Raw genomic sequence first — 21039 nt, forward strand, 5'->3', positions numbered from 1 at the left:
TAAGCATTTACTAAATGTCTACATGTGCCAGACCTGGATAGGGTCTGGGATGGATACAAAAATAGTAAAACATTGACCCTGTCCTTAAGGAACTCTTACCTCATAAGTGAGTATGCTAACATTACTAAACATTTATATATAGTATACCAATTACCCTTACATAATGTTTCTTAACACTCATAAACCTAGTATGAAGACGGCAGTATTTTCCCCATAATTAAAGCTGAGAAAGCTAGGGCTCAGAGGGGTCAGTAATTTATATCAGTTCATGGAACAATTCACAGTACAATCAGTATAAATATCTTTTACACTATTCCACTGAGGTAAAACATGGTAGATACATTAAAATTAAAATGCAATAAAGGTAATAGCTAACATTTACTATCTGCAAGGCACTGTTACAAAAGCTTTGCACAATTTGCCTCTTTCACTTGTCAAGCCAACTCCATGAGACAGGTATTCTTGTCACTATCTTGAAGCAGCATGGTACAATGGTTAAGGGACCAGACTCGGGTTAAACCATGGTTTTGAATCTTACCTCCAACAACTTTACTAGATGTATATCCTTCATGAGGTTACTCAATCTCTCAGAGTCTAAGATCCCATTTGTGAAATGAAAACATTACTGTATGGTATGAAGATTAAATGAATTAATACATTAGAATGCAATGCCCAGAGGCAGACCCGGATTTCAGAAAGAGGAAAGAGCTCAAGTTGAATGAATCCAAAGACTAAATGATTCCACTTACATGAGGTATCTAAAATAGTCAAATACATAGAAGTAGAGAATAGAATGGTAGTTGTCAAGGGTTGCGGGGTGGGGAGGGCAGGGAATAAGGAGCTGCTACTCACTGGGCATAAAGTTTCAATTACCCACAGTGAGCAAATTCCAGAGATCCACTGTACAACACTGTATATTTATCACTACTGCCCAAGGCACCTACAGATTTAAGACAGTAGATCTTGTATTAAGGGCTTTTACTATGATAATAAAGTTTAAAAATAAAAATAAATAAGAATATTACCACCTCTTCCTAACCCTCCAAGTTTTTTCTTGCACTGTACTTTACTAAATAATTTTGTATTGAATGAAGAAAGAGAAGGAGGGGAAAAGCCCCTCACTTTTTCAATGGCCTGAAATTATGTTTAATCCATTAAGTAAAAAAAAAAAAAAAAAAAGAAAATCTGGGGTATAACATTTATTTATTTTAGGACACAAAGCACAAAAGGGGAACAGTTAAAGTCCCACAGTGTAGGCAGTTCGTACTCAAAACACACATGCGTGCACAGACACACACATACCTGCTTCACAGGACTTAAAATATCAAAACTGAAAAAGATGGCATTTAAACACTGCTTTTACTGAACCACTTTATTTTAAAACTGTTCTCTTTCTGAAGTCTTTGACATCACACAATAAAAGGAATTACAAGTTAGAAGTCATGGCACCTGACTAATTCAACTGTTGAGAGAAAAATCACAGATTCCTCAAAATATCTTTTTGAACCCCATAATCAACGACTGCTGCCTTTTAAGGAAAGTCTTAACAGCTATCACAGCTCCAGAGTCCTATATGGGTGGGCCCTGGGGGTCTTAATTTGTCTGGAGAAGAGCTACAGGTCTTGTCCTGAAGTAGCATTGATCCAGCCAACTACACCACATTGAAGAAATCCTAACACTGCTTTCATTCACACTTTACGTCTGAGAAATGCCAACCTTTTTATTAAAAAATAAAACCACCAAGTGTGTCAAGATTCGGGTAAGGCATGTGACCAAACTGGCTTTTATTTTCACAAGAATTCCTTTGGTGAAGTTTTGCTGTTGTTGTTGTTGTTGGGTTTTTTTGTTTGTTCTGGGCTGTTTTTTTGTGGGGTTTTTTTGTTTTGTTTTGTTTTGTTTTGTTTTTAACGACAAAAGTGAAGACGAATGTTTATCCCAGCATCGTAAAATGTTTAGTATGGTGCCTGCACCTCCTGGTTTTGAGAGTCTATTAATCTCTGAAAATATCTGATCTAAATAACTCCATTACAAATACAGCAAGTGTGAAATAATTCCTGGTTTGCAGAAACTGGCAAATTCACCAAAGAAGTGCTTAGGAGCACAAGATTATTTGCAAGTCAATCACCTCAAGAACACTAAATAATTGGTTTTCTTGAGAGGATTCATGCAAGTGGCAGAATGAATCATTTAAAGAGTCAAGAGAGGACTGAGGCGCTCTACAGAGGATGCCAGAAACGTGTGGCTTCCACAGTTGCCACGTTCATATTTTACAAATTATCAGAACATAAAATAATTCCTTGATTTCATAAAGAGAGGCTCAAATTACACTCAAGAAAAGTAAATGTAATGATTTAAAGGGAGCCAAAATAAAATAAAATGACTCAGGTGTTTTGAGTCAAACCAACATTTACTAAATACTAATACCAAGTTTAAAAGAAAGACACTGCCCCCTTGAAGATTTTTCCTTCAATTCCTGGACAGGTGTTCCTGTACCATATGTAGACTGCTTGCTCATAGTGACTGGATATTCACCAGAGGAGTATGTTTCTTTGTTGGCTAGGTCTAAGTGAGGGTTAAAAGAAATAATGCAAACATATTTAAAATGTATAAGAGGAACATATAAGCATATTACCTGCTATTTTTTTCTTGCTTTTCAAGAGCATGCTAGTATCTTGAAAATACTTTGAATACTAACTCTGTTAAGTATAACAGCCACTTAGCTTGTTCTGGGCTCCCCAGATTTGATTAGCATGGAGCACTTAAGACTGAGCTCTGGGTTGCATCCCACTGGAGACCTCTGTCTGGGCCTACTCTTCAATCCTGACACAGCATCCAGCTAAGTCATGTCATTTTTTTCTCTGCCAGATTTCAGAGATTACTTGTTGTCATTATGCCCCCGGATTAATATAGCTTGTTTTTGTTTATCACCCAGTACAAAGTAAATATTCTATTAAATGTGTTAAATGAAAGAAGAGTATATCAAATTCCTTACACCTGCAGAATTTCCCTAAATCTACCAACTCAGCAATGCTGTCAAAGAAAAAAAGTGAGGTTAGTCTAATTAAGACATATTCCTAGTGAACCCAAAAGAAAGCTCCTAGTAAACATCAGACTTTTCTCTGAATGCTTCCAAATCTTCCCTTTAATAATATTTTATAATTTTGCTAGAAATTAATGTCATCCTTTTGATCTATAATTCCTAGAATTCATTCCCTTTTGAACAATTAAGGCACTACTTGCCTTTTTGTATGAGCTCTGGATCATTTTCATAACCTCTTGGTAATAAAAAAATGTACTGAGAGTGGCTTTGAGTTCACATCTACAAATTCCTTTAATCCAAGTTGGATTAAGTCAGCTAGTTACTCACTTAAAGCAAATAAGTTTAACTATGAACAGCAGCTATCTATATGCAAACCTCTAATGCTTATTTATAACTATTATTCTGAATGCTTAATACATCTAAATATTTGAAAATGGGTGCTATATTTAGAAAAATATAATTTCGAAAATGCCCCAGAACATAATGATCTCTTACACAGATGAAGATTAAATAAATGACTGTGTAATTACCAAATGAATGTCACAAAATTATGTGTTTCTTTATCAACATTCATGTTTTTCTTAATTAGGTTAAGAAGCTCATTTTTTTTAAAATGAGCTCTTCCTCCAACCTCAACATCTGTTCTTTCACAATATATGATTTACACAATACACATTTGTGTTATTTCACAATATACATTTGTAGCTATTTCATATTACTTTATGAAAAGTCAAATGAAGTTATTGCCACACAATCTTTACTAAGACATTCTTGGTAGAGATGTATACATGTAAAAACTTTGTATTATACAAGTAAGACCCCTTAATTTCACTTTACGTATTATACTTTGTGCAGTAAACACTGACAGGACATATTCATTCCTATGAGTGTCATTAGATTCTTTAAAGTTTACTTATGTTGACATTATTAAAGTATCACTTATTTGTCCCCATTTATTTCACAGGAGGAGGTGGAAATAGAATCTAAAAATAAGTGTACTGTTAGAATCTTGTGTTGGGTTTTGTATACCTTAACAAAAGGCTGAATGGCAATTAAAGTTTAAATTGGCCAACTACTGACAACTAAGAGTAGCTGCATGCCATACATTTGATGAAGTTAACTTCCACTGCTTTCTGTCCAGTCCTGTATTTCAAAGTTCAAATCACACCACGAACACTTCCTATTTTCTCTCCATTTAGCCAGGATCTATGGATGTGGAACTAGGCAACTCCTCCATCTGCACTCATACTACCAGGCAAGTCATAGCTCGACAGAAGATTTTCCTTACTAATGTACCAGGAAAACCTATTCAATGTAGTCTGCTCACCAATTCACGATGTTGAGGTCTGTCTACAATAGAGATAAAATGGGTGGAAAAATTCAGATCACTTAATCAAATGCAGGTACCAGTCGTCTATCTGGCACTGGGCCAGGCCACAGGGATTTTTAAAAAGGGTGAGCAAAAGACATGGTCTTCGGGATCCCTGGGTGGCGCAGCGGTTTGGCGCCTGCCTTTGGCCCAGGGCGCAATCCTGGAGACCCGGGATCGATCGAATCCCACGTCGGGCTCCCGGTGCATGGAACCTGCTTCTCCCTCTGCCTGTGTCTCTGCCTCTCTCTCTGTGTGTGTGTGTGTGACTATCATAAATAAATAAAAATTAAAAAAAAAAAAAGACATGGTCTTCTTCATACCTTTAAAACTTATTGTATGGCAGAGAAGACAGCTATATGAAAACACAATCACAACAAAAACATTAATGGCTAACATGCATTGGACATTTACCAAGTACTAGGAACCATACTAAGCTTTTAACAGAAAGTACTTGCCAGGTGACCCACCTAAGAACCCTATGAAGTTCTTTGTGAAGCCAGACTGGCTAGTTCCAGGCTGACTTTATCTGTACTACTGAGCCTTGCATATTTTCCTATAGAAAACCATCTAGTTCAATGGTAAATATAATACATTTTAATAAAAGTGGTAGAGAGAAGGGATCCCTGGGTGGCTCAGCAGTTTAACGCCTACTTTCGGCCTAGGATGTGATCCTGGAGTCCCGGATCGAGTCCCACATCAGGCTCCCTGCATGGAGCCTTCTTCTCCCTCTGCCTGTCTCTACCTCTCTCTGTGTGTCTCTCATGAATAAATAAATAAAATCTTAAAAAAAAAAAAAAGTGGTAGAGAGAAAGGCGTAAGAAAGTATGGGATAAAAAAAAAAGATAAAAAAAAAAAAAGAAAGTATGGGATAACAAGAATGGTTTCACAGGTATTCTGAATCCTTAAAAAATTCATAGAATGGTAAACAGGAAAATCTGGCTTAAATCAGGTATTTATAGCATTATTTGATTATTTTGTTTGCTACCACAATTACTAGTGATCATGCCACTTCATTGCTATGAAGAGTCACAGGGTGACTTTGCCTGAATCATAACCCCACTTTTCATATCCAGAATTACACTGAAAGTAACTTTAAGGATCACAGCAACCTCAAGATCATGATACCTATTTTTAAAATTCCATATATTTAATACCATCTTTTAAAACTTATTATATAATACACTTGTATATATGTTTTGTCCCTTAACTTTACAACCAGATCCATAATGGAAAATAAAGTGGCTTTTATTTTTTTAAATCCTAAACAACCAGTATTTTACTACTTAATGAAATCCATAAAAAGAATATGAAATGTGGATTGAGTACTAAGAAGAGAAAAAGATGAGATTTCAAATTCCAAACACAGCATTCTCCAGGAAACAGAGTCACTGAATTTTGAAAACCGGAAGCAGAGACGACCTCAAGTTCAGGAAAAACTGATTAGGCCTCTTCAAATAGGGGTGAAATCGGACTCTCCATACCCTTCCCATCTTGTTTTAATTCCAAGTTCAACTATAAAGATGCAACTACTAAATCATAATAATCCTTCCCACAAAACTCGTTTTCAGAACAAACATTAGAGCAACGGCAGCATTAAAGAAGCACATGTACCACATAGTAAATTTGCACTCCAGATACTCCCGCCATCATTCATCAACGTAGTTACCCTAAGAGCATCCATGGGAGTCTCTGTTTCTCAAACATGAGTCAACTTCCATTTTTTGGACTTGCAAGACTGATGAAGGATTTGCTTTAGTCCAAGGTACTGAGAACAAGGTTAGGCTTAAATGTCCTAACTGAACTTAAAAATATCTATTTTTCCCAACTACTTTAAAAAGTTTGAAACCACAGACATGAATCAGAAGTAACCCTAGAGAATATTTAATTAACCCCTTCTACAGCACAAATTTCCTATGACATGACATCTCCGATGCATACATAATCCAATCTCAGCTCAAAAATTACTCACCGGAGTTATACTGCTTTTATCTACACATGAAACATTTATTGAATGACTGCTGTGTGTGAGGTGCCATACAATGCAATGGTAAAACGGGGTAAGCAAAACCTGCTTTCACAGAGGTTACATTCTAGTGGAGGAATACAAGTAACAAATACCAGAGAAAACAGGAGAAAAACAAAGCAAGGAGAAAAAACAGAACGTAAAAAAATAAGTAATAAAAAATGGGAATAAAAATAGGGTAGGAAGTACCAGTTGCAGGAGTCTGCAACTTTAGGACAACCATAGAAATGCAAAGATGAGGGAATGACGTGGATATGTGAGGAGTGTTTTCCCAGAAGAAGAATTAGACCGTGCAAAGGTCTGGAAGGATAACGTGTGTTCCTGGAGGCCAGGACAGCTTTGAGCAGGAGGGAAGGAAAATAGCAGAGAACAAGATCAAAAAAGGAATAGGGAGAGACAAGAATAAGGCAGTGCTGCAGGCCACTGGCTTTTCCTGAGACAGCTGGTGAGCCACGGAGGGTAGCACACTGAGTGGCACTGAGGTAGCATGATCTCATTTATATCTTACAAGAATCACTGGCGGTCAAATGCAGAAAAGGCGGCAGAGGTGTCAAGGAAAAGGAAGGGTAAACAGGAGACTTTCAATGCTCCAAGTAGGAGGTGCCATTTTAGATCACAGGGGAAGTGATGAAAAATAGATCCTATCTGTATTTAGAGGGTAGATTCAAAGATTTTCAGGCAGACTGGATGCAGAGCATGGGAGAAAGTCAGGGAGGACTCCAAGACTTTGGACTCAAATACCTAGTATGCCCTCACCTGGTATGTGGAAGATGGAGGGCAAAGCAGGAAGCTGGGTGAGACGCTGGGCTCCAGAGTCTGTAGGTCAAGAAAGAGGTGTGGGCTGAGATTATAGACATTCGTCAGCAAAACACAAGGCATTCTAAGCTAGGAGCCAGGCTGAGAGCACCAGAGGAATAAATGTGAACAGAGGAAGAAAGGAGAGCTCCAAGCTCCGAGAGGGGCCTGCCAAAGGCAAGAGCTCTGAAAGACGGAGAATCGCTGAAGGAGACGAGAAGGAACAGCATAAGGCAAAAGGGAGAGGGTGGCGTCCTTGAAACCAAAGTACCTCAAGAAGGCACCATGTAGCGTGTCCAATGCCTGTGACAGGTCAGGTAGGATTAGGCCCAAGAACTGTCTTGGGGATGAGCAACACAGAGCATGGTCATCTTAACAAGGGCAATACTGGTGAAGTGGTGAGGGCAAAACCCTTCCTGAAAAGAGGTCACAAAAGAATGAGAAGAGAGGAACTGAAGAGAAGGAATACATGCAACTGTGTCACATAAAGAAAAGGAGATAGTTACTGAAAGATGAAGTGAGGTAGAAAGGACTTTTTAAAGATGGCAAAACCAACAGCAATTTGAGCATGCTTATGGGAATGATCTAGTAGAAAGGGAAAATTTATGCAATAGAAGAGGGAAATAGCTGGGATAATGGCTTTGAACAGGAGAGGGGAGATGAGCTCTCAGACATGAGTGCGAGGCTGCACTTGGCAGGAGCATGGACAGTGCATTCATAGGAACAGAAAGAAAGCAGAGCATTTGGCAGGTGCAGGCAGGAACATTTGAGGATGCAGAGATGAGGAAGTCTGAGGACGTGCTCACTGTTTCTATTTTTCTCAGTGATAAAGTAAGCAACATCCTTTCCTGGGATACATAAAATAGTAAGATCCAAGAAATGTACATCACACATCACGGAGTCTTGTTAACTCATCCAAGGAGTTATAAAGTTAGGGGGGAAATACATTTAAGCAACTCTCATATGGCTGGATTCCTTATTTTTGTCATTTCCCAAAAACTTCATTCTGTAGAATAACAGGTAAAATCTCATTTTGAAAAAAAAATTTGTCACCGGAGTCTTTTGTTATATATGTGTCTGTGTATCCTAAAACAAAAATCTGAATTCCAGGTGAAGTTATAATAATGAATATATAAAGACAATAGTGACAGAAGTTAAAAACCATTTTGCCACATGTCAACTACATATACAATGTTATGCCTTATTTCAAACTCTAAGTCCAGCCATGATTTTCTTATATAGCTGTTAACCAGATTCCATTCTTTGGGCTGCTTATTTGTGGATGTGGATGTATCCCAGGAATGCATGGTTTCATCTTAACGGCCATGTAATGTTCTCCCACATAATCATTTCCTAATCGCTTAGAGGCTCCCCGTCTCTCCGTTTTTTGTTGTTTTTTAGAAAGCTCAAGCAAGCGAGGGCAGGGGGATGAGGACAGAAGGAGAGAGAGAGAGTCCTCAAGGAAAACTCCCTGAGCCGGAGCCACCATGCAAGGCTTGATCCCAGGACCCTGAGATCATGACCTGAGCTGAAATCAAGAGCTGACCGCTCAACCGACTGAGCCATCCAGGCACCCCTCCCCCAGTTTTTTAAAATTACATACTGTACATCTATAAATATCTTCACACAAAATGAGGTTTTTATTTCCTTATACTATAACCTCTCAAGTGAAATTTCCAGATCGAAGAACATCAGCAGTTTACAAATGAATTCCAAAAGCATAGACCTGACATTATTAACTTCTCTACTGCAGTGTTTAATTTGCTACTAATATCTATCATACTTCAAAATAGGCTTATTGAGTTAGTGAACAAAAGAACAAATGAATTAAACATGTTAAACATGCCAGGATATTATGTAGAACATTCTCTACAAAAAAAATTATTCCAGGGCCGCTTGGATGGCTCAGTTTGGTGAAGTGTCTGCCTTTGGCCCAGGTCATGATCTCAGGGTCCTGGGATCGAGCCCTGTGTCAGGATCTCGCCTCTGTGGGGAGTCTGCTTCTCCCTCTCACTCTGCCTCTGCCCCTTTTCTTGGCTTGTGCTCTCTCTTGCATGTGCACGCTCTCTCTACGGGAATAAAATCATTAAAAAATTAAAATTAAAAAAAATTATTCCAATTTATTTTACAATCAGAAAAGCTTTTCCTAAGGTACAACTAGCCAAGTTGTTCCCAATGTGCTAAATTAGTAAGTATGATGTAACCCTAATTTTCACTTCTAATTATTAACAAGGTTAATAACACTTTTCTAAGAGTTTATTTACTAACCACATTTACTATGCTGTAAATAGTCTATTTAATATGCTATGAGCATATTTTTCATTAGATAAATGTACCATGATATTTTTCTAATCTGTCACCTTGTTTTTAAAATCTCTGAAGGTTTCAAAAATTATAATAAATATAATGAACCATGTCATCAAAAAAGATCAAAGAAAATCACATTCCTATTTTTTAAACTTTAGATTCTTAAACCAATATATTAATGAGAAAAATCTAAATTTCATTTACATTTTATTCATATTATTTCCTTTTCTCATTTAATAATTCTCTTACCTGTGGTCTTATCTGACTTGTTGAATACTAAACCCCTACAAATAGCTGGATCTATTGCTGAAATTGTTATTCCGTTCTACTCATCTCTCTTCTGACTTTAATAATATACGATTATGCCATTTAGTAATATGTTGTATATCTGGAGTAATTTCTATCTAGTCTTTCATTACTATTCCGCCAACCTCATCACCATTCCTTTGACAATCATTTTTAGAATTCCACAAAGTACCTTACGAGGATTTTAATTACACACATGTAATTAAGTTACATGAAGTACATTAAATCCATCTACTAATGTAGGAAATATCATTGTGACTATTTTAGCTTTCATAATCAAGAACTGGATTTCTCATATAATGGAGAGCTAGGGCACACATTGGTCCTTGATCAGAAACCTGTATTTGAATCTCAGTACTGTTACTAACAGTGATTTACCTAACCTCTCTGCATTTCCTTTAATTCACTTGCACTACAGAAAATATGAATCTTCTTGGTTAATGAGTGACTACACATAAAACACACCCACACACAGGCATAAAGGATGAGCTTTGGCTTCAGGATCTACCATATTTTGAATTTTTACAATACTTCTAATAAGGTGCCTGTAAGTAAGCATTACACCCCAGGAAATGAAGATTAGGGATCTTCAGAGACAAAATTCAAGGAAAAATGGCATATTGTTAGAACTCTAGGTTTTTTGGATGAATTTTAAAATCAGAAATCATTTAAAACAGATAAGTACAAAATGAAAGATTCTGTAAGAATTCCCAACAAGAATAAAGGGGAATGGAGAAAAAAAATGAGTGGAAAATATCAGAAAGGGAGACAGAACATGAGAGACTCCTAACTCTGGGAAAGGAACAAGGGGTGGTAGAAAGGGAGGTAGGCGGGGGATGGGGGTGACTGGGTGACGGGCATTGAGGGGGACACTTGATGGGATGAGCACTGGGTGTATATGTTGGTAAATTGAATACCAATAAAAAATAAAAAAAACTAAAAAAAAGAAAAGAATTCCCAACAAGCTTGTGTTCAACCGGCATGACAAAGGACAGGAATAGTTTTGGGTTTTGTGTTTTCTGCATGTTTTCCAGCCCCACTAACTTAACTGCTGGGCAGGTGAGGAGGCCTGTGGTTCCTGCACAACTTCTGAGATATTCACGCTATTTACCTACAAAATCACAGATGGCCACGTGACACCAATTTTGCTTGTCCAAAAATAATGGAAGGAGGAGTATCAGAAGTCATTTTCTCTATGATTTTATAGAAATATTAGAACCAGGTAGGCTTGGCAGTAAGTGCTTCAGATTTTATCCTAATATTAATTTATAATGATACCTGCATTTCAAGAATCTATGAAGTCCACTGTTAGATGTGCTCACAACTTATTTTCAGTCATTATACTTTTCTCTTAAAACTCCAAGCAGCTGCTAACCAAACATTAAATGGTCATGGTTTAGTCCTTGAACACGATGCATAGAATTTTAGTTCCCAATTTTCTATGTTGTAGGGAATGAGTGCCTGACATGGAGTCATAAACTAAGCCCAAAAATACGATAATGGTATTTTATATAAAAGCTTCTATTACCAAAATTCTTTTTATTCCAAAGCTATTACTTTCACGGTTTGATTAAAACTATTCATTCTTTGCCTCTTAAAAGGCAGATATATCTTTCCCATTGGGAGCTGAACTATAGTGTCTATAAACAAGCATATGAAATACTGTATTATAAGACATATCTAATATCACAGCTCCAACTAATCCCTTACCACAAGCCAAGATTATACTCTAACAAATAGGTTCACATTTTTGCTATTTTCTTATTCAATTCCTACACCTAGCCAAGAAAAACTGCTTGCTCTCCTCCCTTCCTCCCCACCACTAGAAAAGTATCCTTCTCCCCGAGGACCTATGTTCATAATCTTCTCAAAGATCCCAGTTCAATGGGATCCCTGGGTGGCGCAGCGGTTTGGCGCCTGCTTTTGGCCCAGGGCGCGATCTTGGAGACCCAAGATTGAATCCCACATCGGGCTCCCGGTGCATGGAGCCTGCTTCTCCCTCTGCCTATGTCTCTGCCTCTCTCTCTCTCTGTGACTATCATAAATAAATAAAAATTTTTAAAAAAAAGAAAATAAAGAACTGTCTCAAAAAGAAGTCAACATTTAAAAAAAAAAAAAAAAAAGATCCCAGTTCAAGAGTTCATCTGTCTTGCTAAAAGTAAATCTTATACAAACTAAACACCTGAAAGACAGTACTGTCCCAATTTCAAGTTACTCATTCTGTCCTTCAAATTTGTTCAATTTATATTATGGAATTTTTACTCATCAGTTAAAATTGTTAGATTTTAATGTTTATCATAACTATCATTTCCCCTGATTGTAAAATATTGGTAGAGTGAGGATGGGAATGGCTACACCTGGTAACAAGAGCTACCGTTTTATTAATACCCAGGTACTTGTACATGCACAAGTTCATTTACTTTTTTTACAACAACCTTATTTCCTAAGCGTTATCATAACATTCACTTTAGAGACATGGAAACTAAAAAAAAAAAAAAAGAGAGAGAGAGAGAGAGAGAGAGAGACATGGAAACTGAGGCACATGGTGGTAATCTACCAAGGTTACACAGCTTATGTGTGAGTATTTGACAAACAGTGATGCTTTACTTTGCCAGGTACCGTGAAAGCAATTTACAAGATAAACTCATTTAATCCTCAGAACTACCCTTTAGATGGGTATTATCCCCATTTTTCAAATGAGGAAACTGAAGCACTAGACATAACACTATCACCCAGGTCAGGTCGTAAGTGGCCAGCCAGGGTGTGAGTCAGAGGCTTCAAGCTTCCTCATGCTACTACACTTTCTGAATTAACAGTGCAACAATTAAATACATACCTGAAGTTTCTAAGTGTTCAACTATAGCAATGTCCTGTTGAGAACTGAATTTATGCATTATTTAGTCTTATACATTCAGTCTACATATTTTTTTAAAAGACCTATTTAAGAGAGAGCAGCAGAGACCAACTAAGAAAGCTTTCACAATAAAGCTGGACCTAGAAGGACGAGGAAATATCCTACAGATACTTCTATCATAGGATTAACAACACATTACTGTGTTCTCATGTTTGTCTTTCCCAGTAGACTTAGGTCTTTTGAAAACAGGGACTATTTTTATCTTAGTCTCCCTAGCTCTCAACAAAGTCATCACTCAGAATATGGCTGTGGGACAGGGGTAGAGAGAATGTCATGGAAAAGCCCATTCCAAAAAGAGATCATAAGCTTAAAGGAGAAAGCAGAAAAGGCATTTTTTAAATTTTAGTTGCTGTACCATAGGCAGTATCTCCATGCTGTCGAACTCCCAGAGCCGCATTCCACACAGCAGCCCTGATTACAGGCATCCTTTATAAGCCCTGAGCAAGGGAAAGAAAGGCCTAACCAACTTTGCTTTTCTCATTGCCACTCCTTGATATGCCACGGCTGTACTTTGAAGAACCTATTTTAAAAGTTTATATTTTAGGGCAGCCCCGGTGGCACAGCGGTTTAGCACTGCCTGCAGCCTGGAGTGTGATCCTGGAGACCCGGGATCGAGTCCCACGTCAGGCTCCCTGCATGGAGCCTGCTTCTCCCTCTGCCTGTGTCTATGCATCTCTGTGTGTGTGTGTGTGTGTGTGTGTGTGTGTGTGTGTGTGTGTGTGTGTCTTTCATGAATAAATAAAATCTTTAAAAAAAAAGTTTATATTTTAGGGGCACCTGGGTGGCTCAGTGGTTGAATGTCTGCCTTTGGCTCAGGTCGTGATCCGGGGTCCCTGCAGAGAGCCTGCTTCTCCTTCTGCCTATGTGTGTGCCTCTCTGTCTCTCTCATGAATAAATAAAATCTTTTAAAAAAAAAAGTTTATATTTTAAAAACAACATCCACCTAATATCATGGAAAACAATTATGCTAATTTTGTCACAGAGTGGTTGAGCATGGACAGACTCTAAAGCCAGACCTCTTGGGAACCAACTCAGGCTGCATCACTCAGGAGCTTTGTGACCATGAAAAAATTACTTCCTCTCTTTCTGCCTAAATGTCTTCATCAAAAGGAAAAATATCATATGGTCCAATAGATTATTATGAAGATTACATGAATATATGCAAAACATTGAGCAGAGTGCCTGGCCTGGAAGGAGCACAGAACAAGTGTTAGGTATTGTTTCCAGGGCACCGGCAGCTAAACTGATTGCTGATTCACACTGTGCCATGAGGAATGACTGCTGAGACTTTCTTTCCCTGTGCAGGACAGAGACATGATGACATCAGGTAAAGAAGAACGCTGGTGCCACCATACAACAGTGCCCCCCCCCCTCCCCCGTGATACTGTGGTAGTGCTATGATTGAAATTCCTGCCATGTGGCTTCTGACACATGCTCCAGACCACACCAATCCAAACAGTGGTGCCAATATTTAATAAAAGACCTAAGTATAAAGCATGCAGTACTCCCACTAAAGGTTTTTTTTTTTTTAAGATTATTTATTTATTCATGAGAGACTCAGAGAGAGAGAGAGGCAGAGACACAGGCAGAGGGAGAAGCAGGCTCCACGCAGGCAGCCTGATGTGAAACTTGATCCCAGGACTCCAGGATGGTGACCTAAGGTCAAAGGTAAACACTCAACCACTGAGCCACTCAGGTGCCCCCAACTAAAGTTTAGAAGTATCTATAAAGCTTGGCAATTTTTTCTCTCTACATCAGGGGAAATTAAATTTTAAATGTGGAAAAAACATTTTGGGGTTTCTGGTGAGTACAGATTTTCCTCCTGACAATGAAAGTTTTTTTTTTTCCTCCCACTCAAGTGTTGCTACTACTTACTGTGAAGGTCAAAAGAAAGTTAAGAGAAATCAAAAGTTGTAGACAGGAAGGATGCATGAAGGAAAGGAAAATAGTCTCCTGGGCTTTTCAGTAAGAAGGCAAAGACTGCTATTTGAGATCTACCCCAGGTTCTATATCATTAGATGTGTTAAAGCCAAAGACATCAGTGTGAAGGCAGCCAACTTAGACTGTATTCTGACTTTGAGCTTCAAATACACAAAGAAATATGAATGGATGAAAAAGAAATGTTTTATACTGATATACCATGAACAACTTCATAGAACTCATGTTAACAGATTTCTGTAGTCTTACCGACAACTCACTCGAGGAGGGTGTTGCAACATTAACCAAGCAAACGTAATTAGCTCATAATCCTCAATGTACCCCTGCAATGTCAATGCCACCAGAGAGAAGAGTACAGGGGGCTTTGTACATACATACAATGTGTGTAAAACAAGGAAACAGAGGAAATAAAACAAAGTTTTACTTTACCTGTCAGGTTCATACAGGTAGAAAGCAGAAATCCAACAAAGAAATTCTGCTTTAAAAGATGAAACTGAAAGGGGAAGGGGAGGAGTAAGCAGGGAGTAAGTAGGAAAAAAAACCTGATGGCAAAAAATAAAATTACATCAGCTATTATTTTAAAAATCTGGTTGATTCTGACTAACCCTGCATTCCTTGCTTTTGATCAAACAAGATTTTGTATTTGCTTTGCCACAAAGAATAAGAATTCAAAGTGCTATTTGGAGGAAAAAAAAAAGTATTTTTTAACAATGTTACTCTACGGGTTATAACAGACTGATCACAGGCTGCAATATGCAGCCACAAACTGTGTTCCAGTAGAGGGAGTACTGGGCCAGGAGAAAGTGATAGAAATCTAAGATTAATTCAACAAACCCAGTGCTGTATAAATTCATACGTCAGTTCTCAGTAAAGGTTTTGAATATTGGTGAATATCTGTTTAGACTCTTCTTGATACTTGCTACACACACAGGCACTAAATCATTGCTTATTATGAGCAGTAGAGTAAATGCCAACACTGTGGAGAAAGGACTAATCAGTCGGTCCCAGGACTCAATGCAAGAAAAGAACAAAACCAACCAGAGGAACCAAAGGAAACTCTGGTGAAAAAAAAACCTCAAGTCATGCCCTATTCAAACAAGCACCCAGTAAGATGATTTTGTTGTAAAAAGAAAACCAAATCCTTAAACTAAATCAAACACCAATACCCAATTTCTGATGCTTCTTTTATGACATGACTCATTTAATACGGATCAACTACACTCTACAGCTTATCTTTTTCAAAGGTTTCTGTTGAAGGCCCCACGGAATCTTCCTTTTCCAGTAATTCATGGCCACTTGCTAGGCTTTACCCACCCTGCAGTAACCATCTCAGCAGAGGCTTTCTAATACTACAAAATTCAAAGAGGCAAGAAGGTTTGGGGAAGAAAATAAGAGTTTAAAAGCAAAAAGGGGGGGGGGGGGAAGACCAAATACAAAGGATGTTTAATCTGACCACATCGTTTATCGCTAAAAACCTCCCATGACTGTCCCTGTATAGGCACTGCCAAATAATCCCTATTCAGTCTAACCCTCCCCCCAAAATAACATCCTAGTTTCATGAGCACCCCCATTGCCACCCTTCACTCACTTTATGCTTCAAATACTGCTTTGATTTTTCTAGGTCTTTATACCCACTGTTAATGCTACCTTAAATGCCCAGCAAAAGACTCTGACTCTGTTTTTTTTTTTTTTAATCTTGACTTTGTACCAGTGACCCTGTCATTTAACTGCTATGAACTGTTCCTACATCCAGCAAAAGAGGACCTGTTCCCCATCTATTTCAGTCAGGATTAAAATAACACGTGTAATGAAATAACACATGTAAAGTAATGCAGGATGCCTACTAGGAACTAAAGCACTGAATATTAGCTCTTTTCCCAGCTCCCTCTACATCTGAACTCCTACTCACCCTTCAAACCCCAGTTTCAGTATTTTTCTGTAAAACCTCCTAGGTGTTCTATTTACTTCCCCCTAAAAGAATCAACTGCCTACTCTTCTGTTGCCAGTACCTCTTAGAGAAACTTCTATTGTATTTTAATTGTTTGTTGATGGTCTTTCCATTTTATTAAGAGAATGAACACCTCCAGGGTGGGATTTTTATCTAATTACTGCCTACGCCAAATCTGACAGAAATCAATAATGGAAGCTTAATTAGCATTTGTTGAATAGATAAATGAATGATTGCATTAAAGTATTAGAAACTAAAACCCTTGGATGGCCTTTCAAATATTTTGTTGATAACTTTTTTTAAATAATGAACGGTCCTCTCTTAAAGTGGTATCCTAACAGAAGTGGAATTTTTTTTTAATGTTTCTGCTCACTATTCCAATTAGTAAGTGCCTCCCATAGGCTAGGAATACACATCAGTGAACAAAATGAACAAAAGCCCTGTTCCCATGGGTTTTATATTTACCACAGGTAAATCTGTGGAAGAAATTCTCATTGCAAACTTATCTAAAAAACAAACAAACAAACAAAAAACAGCAAAAGCCACATCTTGTTATTCATCATTTGTTAAGTATCAAAAGGGCCAAACAAACAAAAAAAAACCTTCCCACCATGCATAAAATTTAACTATTCAAAAAAAGTAGCATGAAATTCACCCAGATTTTACCTACTAAGCAAGCGAAAATGATTTAATGTCCTCCCATCCTCCTCCTTCTCAAAAAAAAAAAAAAAAAAAAAAGATTCATGTTAGGGACACATTTCCTTGTAGCTAAAAATAATTCTGTGACTTGTCCTTTGGGAGGTAATTCTTGCGCATTTTAAGGATTTTACATGTACAATTGCATGCTGTGCATAATCCTAATTCCAAATGTAGTCTATTTCAAAACCTGTTTATGATTTAGCTTTCTACACTTTATAAGTAAAGGTGGCTTTTATGATACTTTGTATCAGGGCTTCTATTCTAAGAGTGTGTTTCAGAGGAGATGGCTCACACCCTAAGACTAAATCAGGACCAGGTCTTAACTGGGATGCGCTGGCAGGCAAGCAGAAGGAGGCTGTGAGACACACAGGTAGTTCCTGCACATCAACCTTTCCAATCTTGCCTCCTGCTTCATCCTCTGTGTTGCATCCACCTTCCACCCCAAGCATGCCCTGTGCTGTCTTTACTCACCCCCTGGCTTAGAAGGTCCTTTCTCCCTGTTAGAACACTACTCACTCATCAACATACCATTGCTATGAAGAAGAGCTTCCAGCTTCCCTCTGTTAGGGTAACCGTACTGATCCTGAATGCATCAGCCCTTGTCTCCACGAGATACCTTCTAGAGCCTAGCAAGTTCTACCTGGCTTTATTCCCACCTGCTACTCTCACTAGAGTTAAATGCTCCTCACCATGCTGCGGCTTACATCTGGGTGGAGACCTGACACACAACAGGACCTCAATTTTCCCAGCAGATAAAAAAAAAAAAAAGGAGTAAACAGAGTATCCCAAATACCCAATACCTGCCACAGCTCAAGTCCAGAAAGCTTTCAAAGATCTCCGCAAAACATTATTCAATTTCAAAAATCACAAGAGTCAGTCTTACTGAACAAACCTTGCCACCTAAAATTATGTTATTTTTAGGTCAGAAGAAACAATAAATGTGGTTCAGGCGTCCCAAGCAGAGAATGCTGAAAATAATGAGAAAAGAATCCTGACCCTTTGATTTTAACCACAGGTTATTTATCGACGGGATCTGAAGGCACAGGTAGTTCCTCCACACAGAGGTTTCATCTCAGCTGTGCTTTTTGGTCATTTTGGACTTTAATGTGCCAACTTAATATTTTACTGAGAGCCTTGCCTGCTTCACTAATTGAAACAGTGAAATAAAACGAAGGTCAGTGACGACAGATTTGGGATATGAAGTGCAGTGAGCTGAAGTTTAGGCTCATGGTTCCTAAATGTGGAGCTGTGTAATTGGGGCTCACTTCCCCTTAGACACACACTACAAGGAAAGGAGTGAAAACCATGTCAAGTTGGTGAATGGACAAATTATTAGGAGTCCCAGGTTTAAAGAGTTTTCATCGAGCCCCAGCCATAGAGAAAAAAAAATACTTCAACAGCACTCTAAAGGAGACAAACTGAATTATAAAATGAAACATTTAAGAAGCATCAGCAGCCTTCTTAAAAAAATTACTAGTGAGATTTATGTCTCAACCCCCTACTTTTCCCTCAAAAGTGCTTTCTAATAATACCAAGGACATTTCCAAATGGGTCCTGTCTGCCAAGAACTTGCCAATTGTGCCTCCCCTGCTCAGCAACCAGGGTGAAAAAAAAAAAAATCAATGCCAGGGGAACCTTAATCCTTTCATTTTTGAAGTAATTGCAAACATCCATCTTGCTGGGCATTTATCCACAGGGGGAGTGGCTCCTAAATGAATTTAATAAGTGAACATGACCTTTCGTAGATAATTTGGTTCCCAACGGGAAAGCAAGAGAGGCAAAACGAAAGAGAATGGGTGGATATGGATTTAAAGGAAAAAGTTAGAAAAAGAGAGAAGGAATTCATCTGGTTAAAATATGAAAGCAAGCAGCAGTACAACAGTAAGAGCAAAAAAAGAGAGAAAAATAAGAATACATGACTAGAGAAGGAAAAAAGTGTACAGGTGGCAAAGAACAGAGTCCAGAATCGCCTGATTAACTTTAAAAAATTATCCTACTGGGATTTTTTTTTTTTTATTAAAAGAGTTTGTTCATTCATTCATGAGAAACGAGAGAGAGAGAGAGAGAGAGAGAGAGAGAGGGGGGGGGGGGGCAGGCAGAGGCAAAGGCAGACGGAGAAGCAGGCTCCATGCAGGGAGCCCGATGTGAGTGAGACTCGATCCCGGGACCGTGGGATCACGCCCCGAGCCGAAGGCAGATAGATGCTCAACCGCTGAGCCACCCGGGCGTCCCTCTTACTGGGAATTGAAGTCTGCGCTGAGGTTCGGAGTTTGGAATCCCCAGGGGCAAGGCGCTAGCAGCAGAAAAAGAAAGGGAGAGAACGCAGGAAAGCGATCTTCCCGCTCCTAAAACTCTAGAGGGGCATCAGGCAGGGCTGGATCAAGGTTCCTAGGAGCGCTAAGGAGATGCCCCCGTCGCGCGGATTCGCTTGTCCGCGGGCGGCGGAGGGTTCCTGGTGGGTCGGGGGAGCCGGCAGCGAATACGGCCCCGCAGCCCGTCCGCGGGGTGACACACGCGCGCACACACACACGCGCACACACACACGCGCGCGCTTGCTAGCGGAGCCAGCCAAGCAGCCGGGCGTTCTCGGGCCCAGCCATCCCCCGACGGGGCCCCGGCGGGCGCCGAGGGCAGGCGGCCGGCCCCGACTCACCGATGCCGAGCCCCACGACCAGCCGGCCGGCGAGCAGCGTCTCCCGGTTCCCGGCCGCGGCCAGCACCGCGGAGCCGGCGGCGAAGAGCGCGCTGGCCAGCAGGATGGCGGCGCGGCGGCCGAACACGCCGTTGAGGGCCCCGCCGGCCAGCGCCGAGACGGCGGCCGCCCCCACCGTGCTGGACACCAGCAGCTCCTGCCACAGCGCGTCCAGGCTGAGCTGCCGCTTGAGCAGCAGCATGGCCCCCGACACCACGCCGGTGTCGTAGCCGAACAGGAAGCCGCCGAGCGCCGAGAACACGGCCGCCACGTACACGAAGGCGGGGGTCTCGTCCTGCTGGAACTGCCGCCGCGCCGCGCGCTCCAGGTCCCCGCCGCCGCCGCCGCCGCCGCCCGCGCCCCCGCCCGCGCCCTGCAGGCTGGCGCTCGACTCGGCGGCCGCCAGGAGGCTGCGCTCCCCGGCCGTGCTCGCCGCGTCCGGCTCCTGCTGCTTCCTGCGCCGCTCGCCCATGAGGCTGCTCAGGCTCCGCAGCGTGTACTCCACATTCTCGCTCGCCTTGCGGGACATAGGGCAGGGGCCCGGGACCCCCCGGGGCGGGCGCGCGGGCGGGCTCTCCGAGGGCTGGGGAGCCCGGGCGGCCGGGAGCAGCGGCCGCCGCCTTCCTCCTCCCGGCTCCCGCTCCCGCTCCCGCTCCGGCTGCCGCCGCTCCGGGGAGAAAGTTGCGGGCGGCCGAGCTCCGGCGCCGCGGCGGACTCGCGGGCTGGCGGGGCTCACTCTGCACTCACGCCCCGCGCCTGCCTGCCGAGCTGGCGCTGCGGAGCGGGCGGGACGCGGGAGGCGGGACGCGGGAGGCGGGGCGGGGGCGGGGGCGGGGCCGCGGTCACGTGCTCCGGGCCCGGGGGCGGAGCCTCCCGCGGCCCCGCCCCCCCGCCTGGGTGGGGCCCGGCTCCGGCCCCAGAGACCTCTCGACCCCGCCCCCTCCCGCCCTCTCCCGCCCTAGCGCGACCTCCGACCGCGGCTCCTTGATTTAGGGAGCTGGCATC

General features: G+C 40.9%; 1 protein-coding gene across 1 annotated transcript in view; it reads right to left on the reverse strand.

Annotated features, from left to right (window-relative positions):
* The window catches only part of SLC2A13 (solute carrier family 2 member 13), a 355929-nt gene extending 335342 nt beyond the window's left edge, over positions 1 to 20587 (reverse strand). Inside the window, exon 1 of the mRNA XM_038577277.1 lies at positions 19996 to 20587. Within this exon, the coding sequence (XP_038433205.1) occupies positions 19996 to 20563 (568 nt within the window). The 5' untranslated portion in view covers positions 20564 to 20587. The remainder of the gene's footprint in view (positions 1 to 19995) is intronic.
* Positions 20588 to 21039: the final 452 nt, after the last annotated feature.

The sequence above is a fragment of the Canis lupus genome, chromosome 27 (genome assembly GCF_011100685.1).
Source record: "Canis lupus familiaris isolate Mischka breed German Shepherd chromosome 27, alternate assembly UU_Cfam_GSD_1.0, whole genome shotgun sequence".
Lineage (NCBI taxonomy): Eukaryota > Metazoa > Chordata > Mammalia > Carnivora > Canidae > Canis > Canis lupus.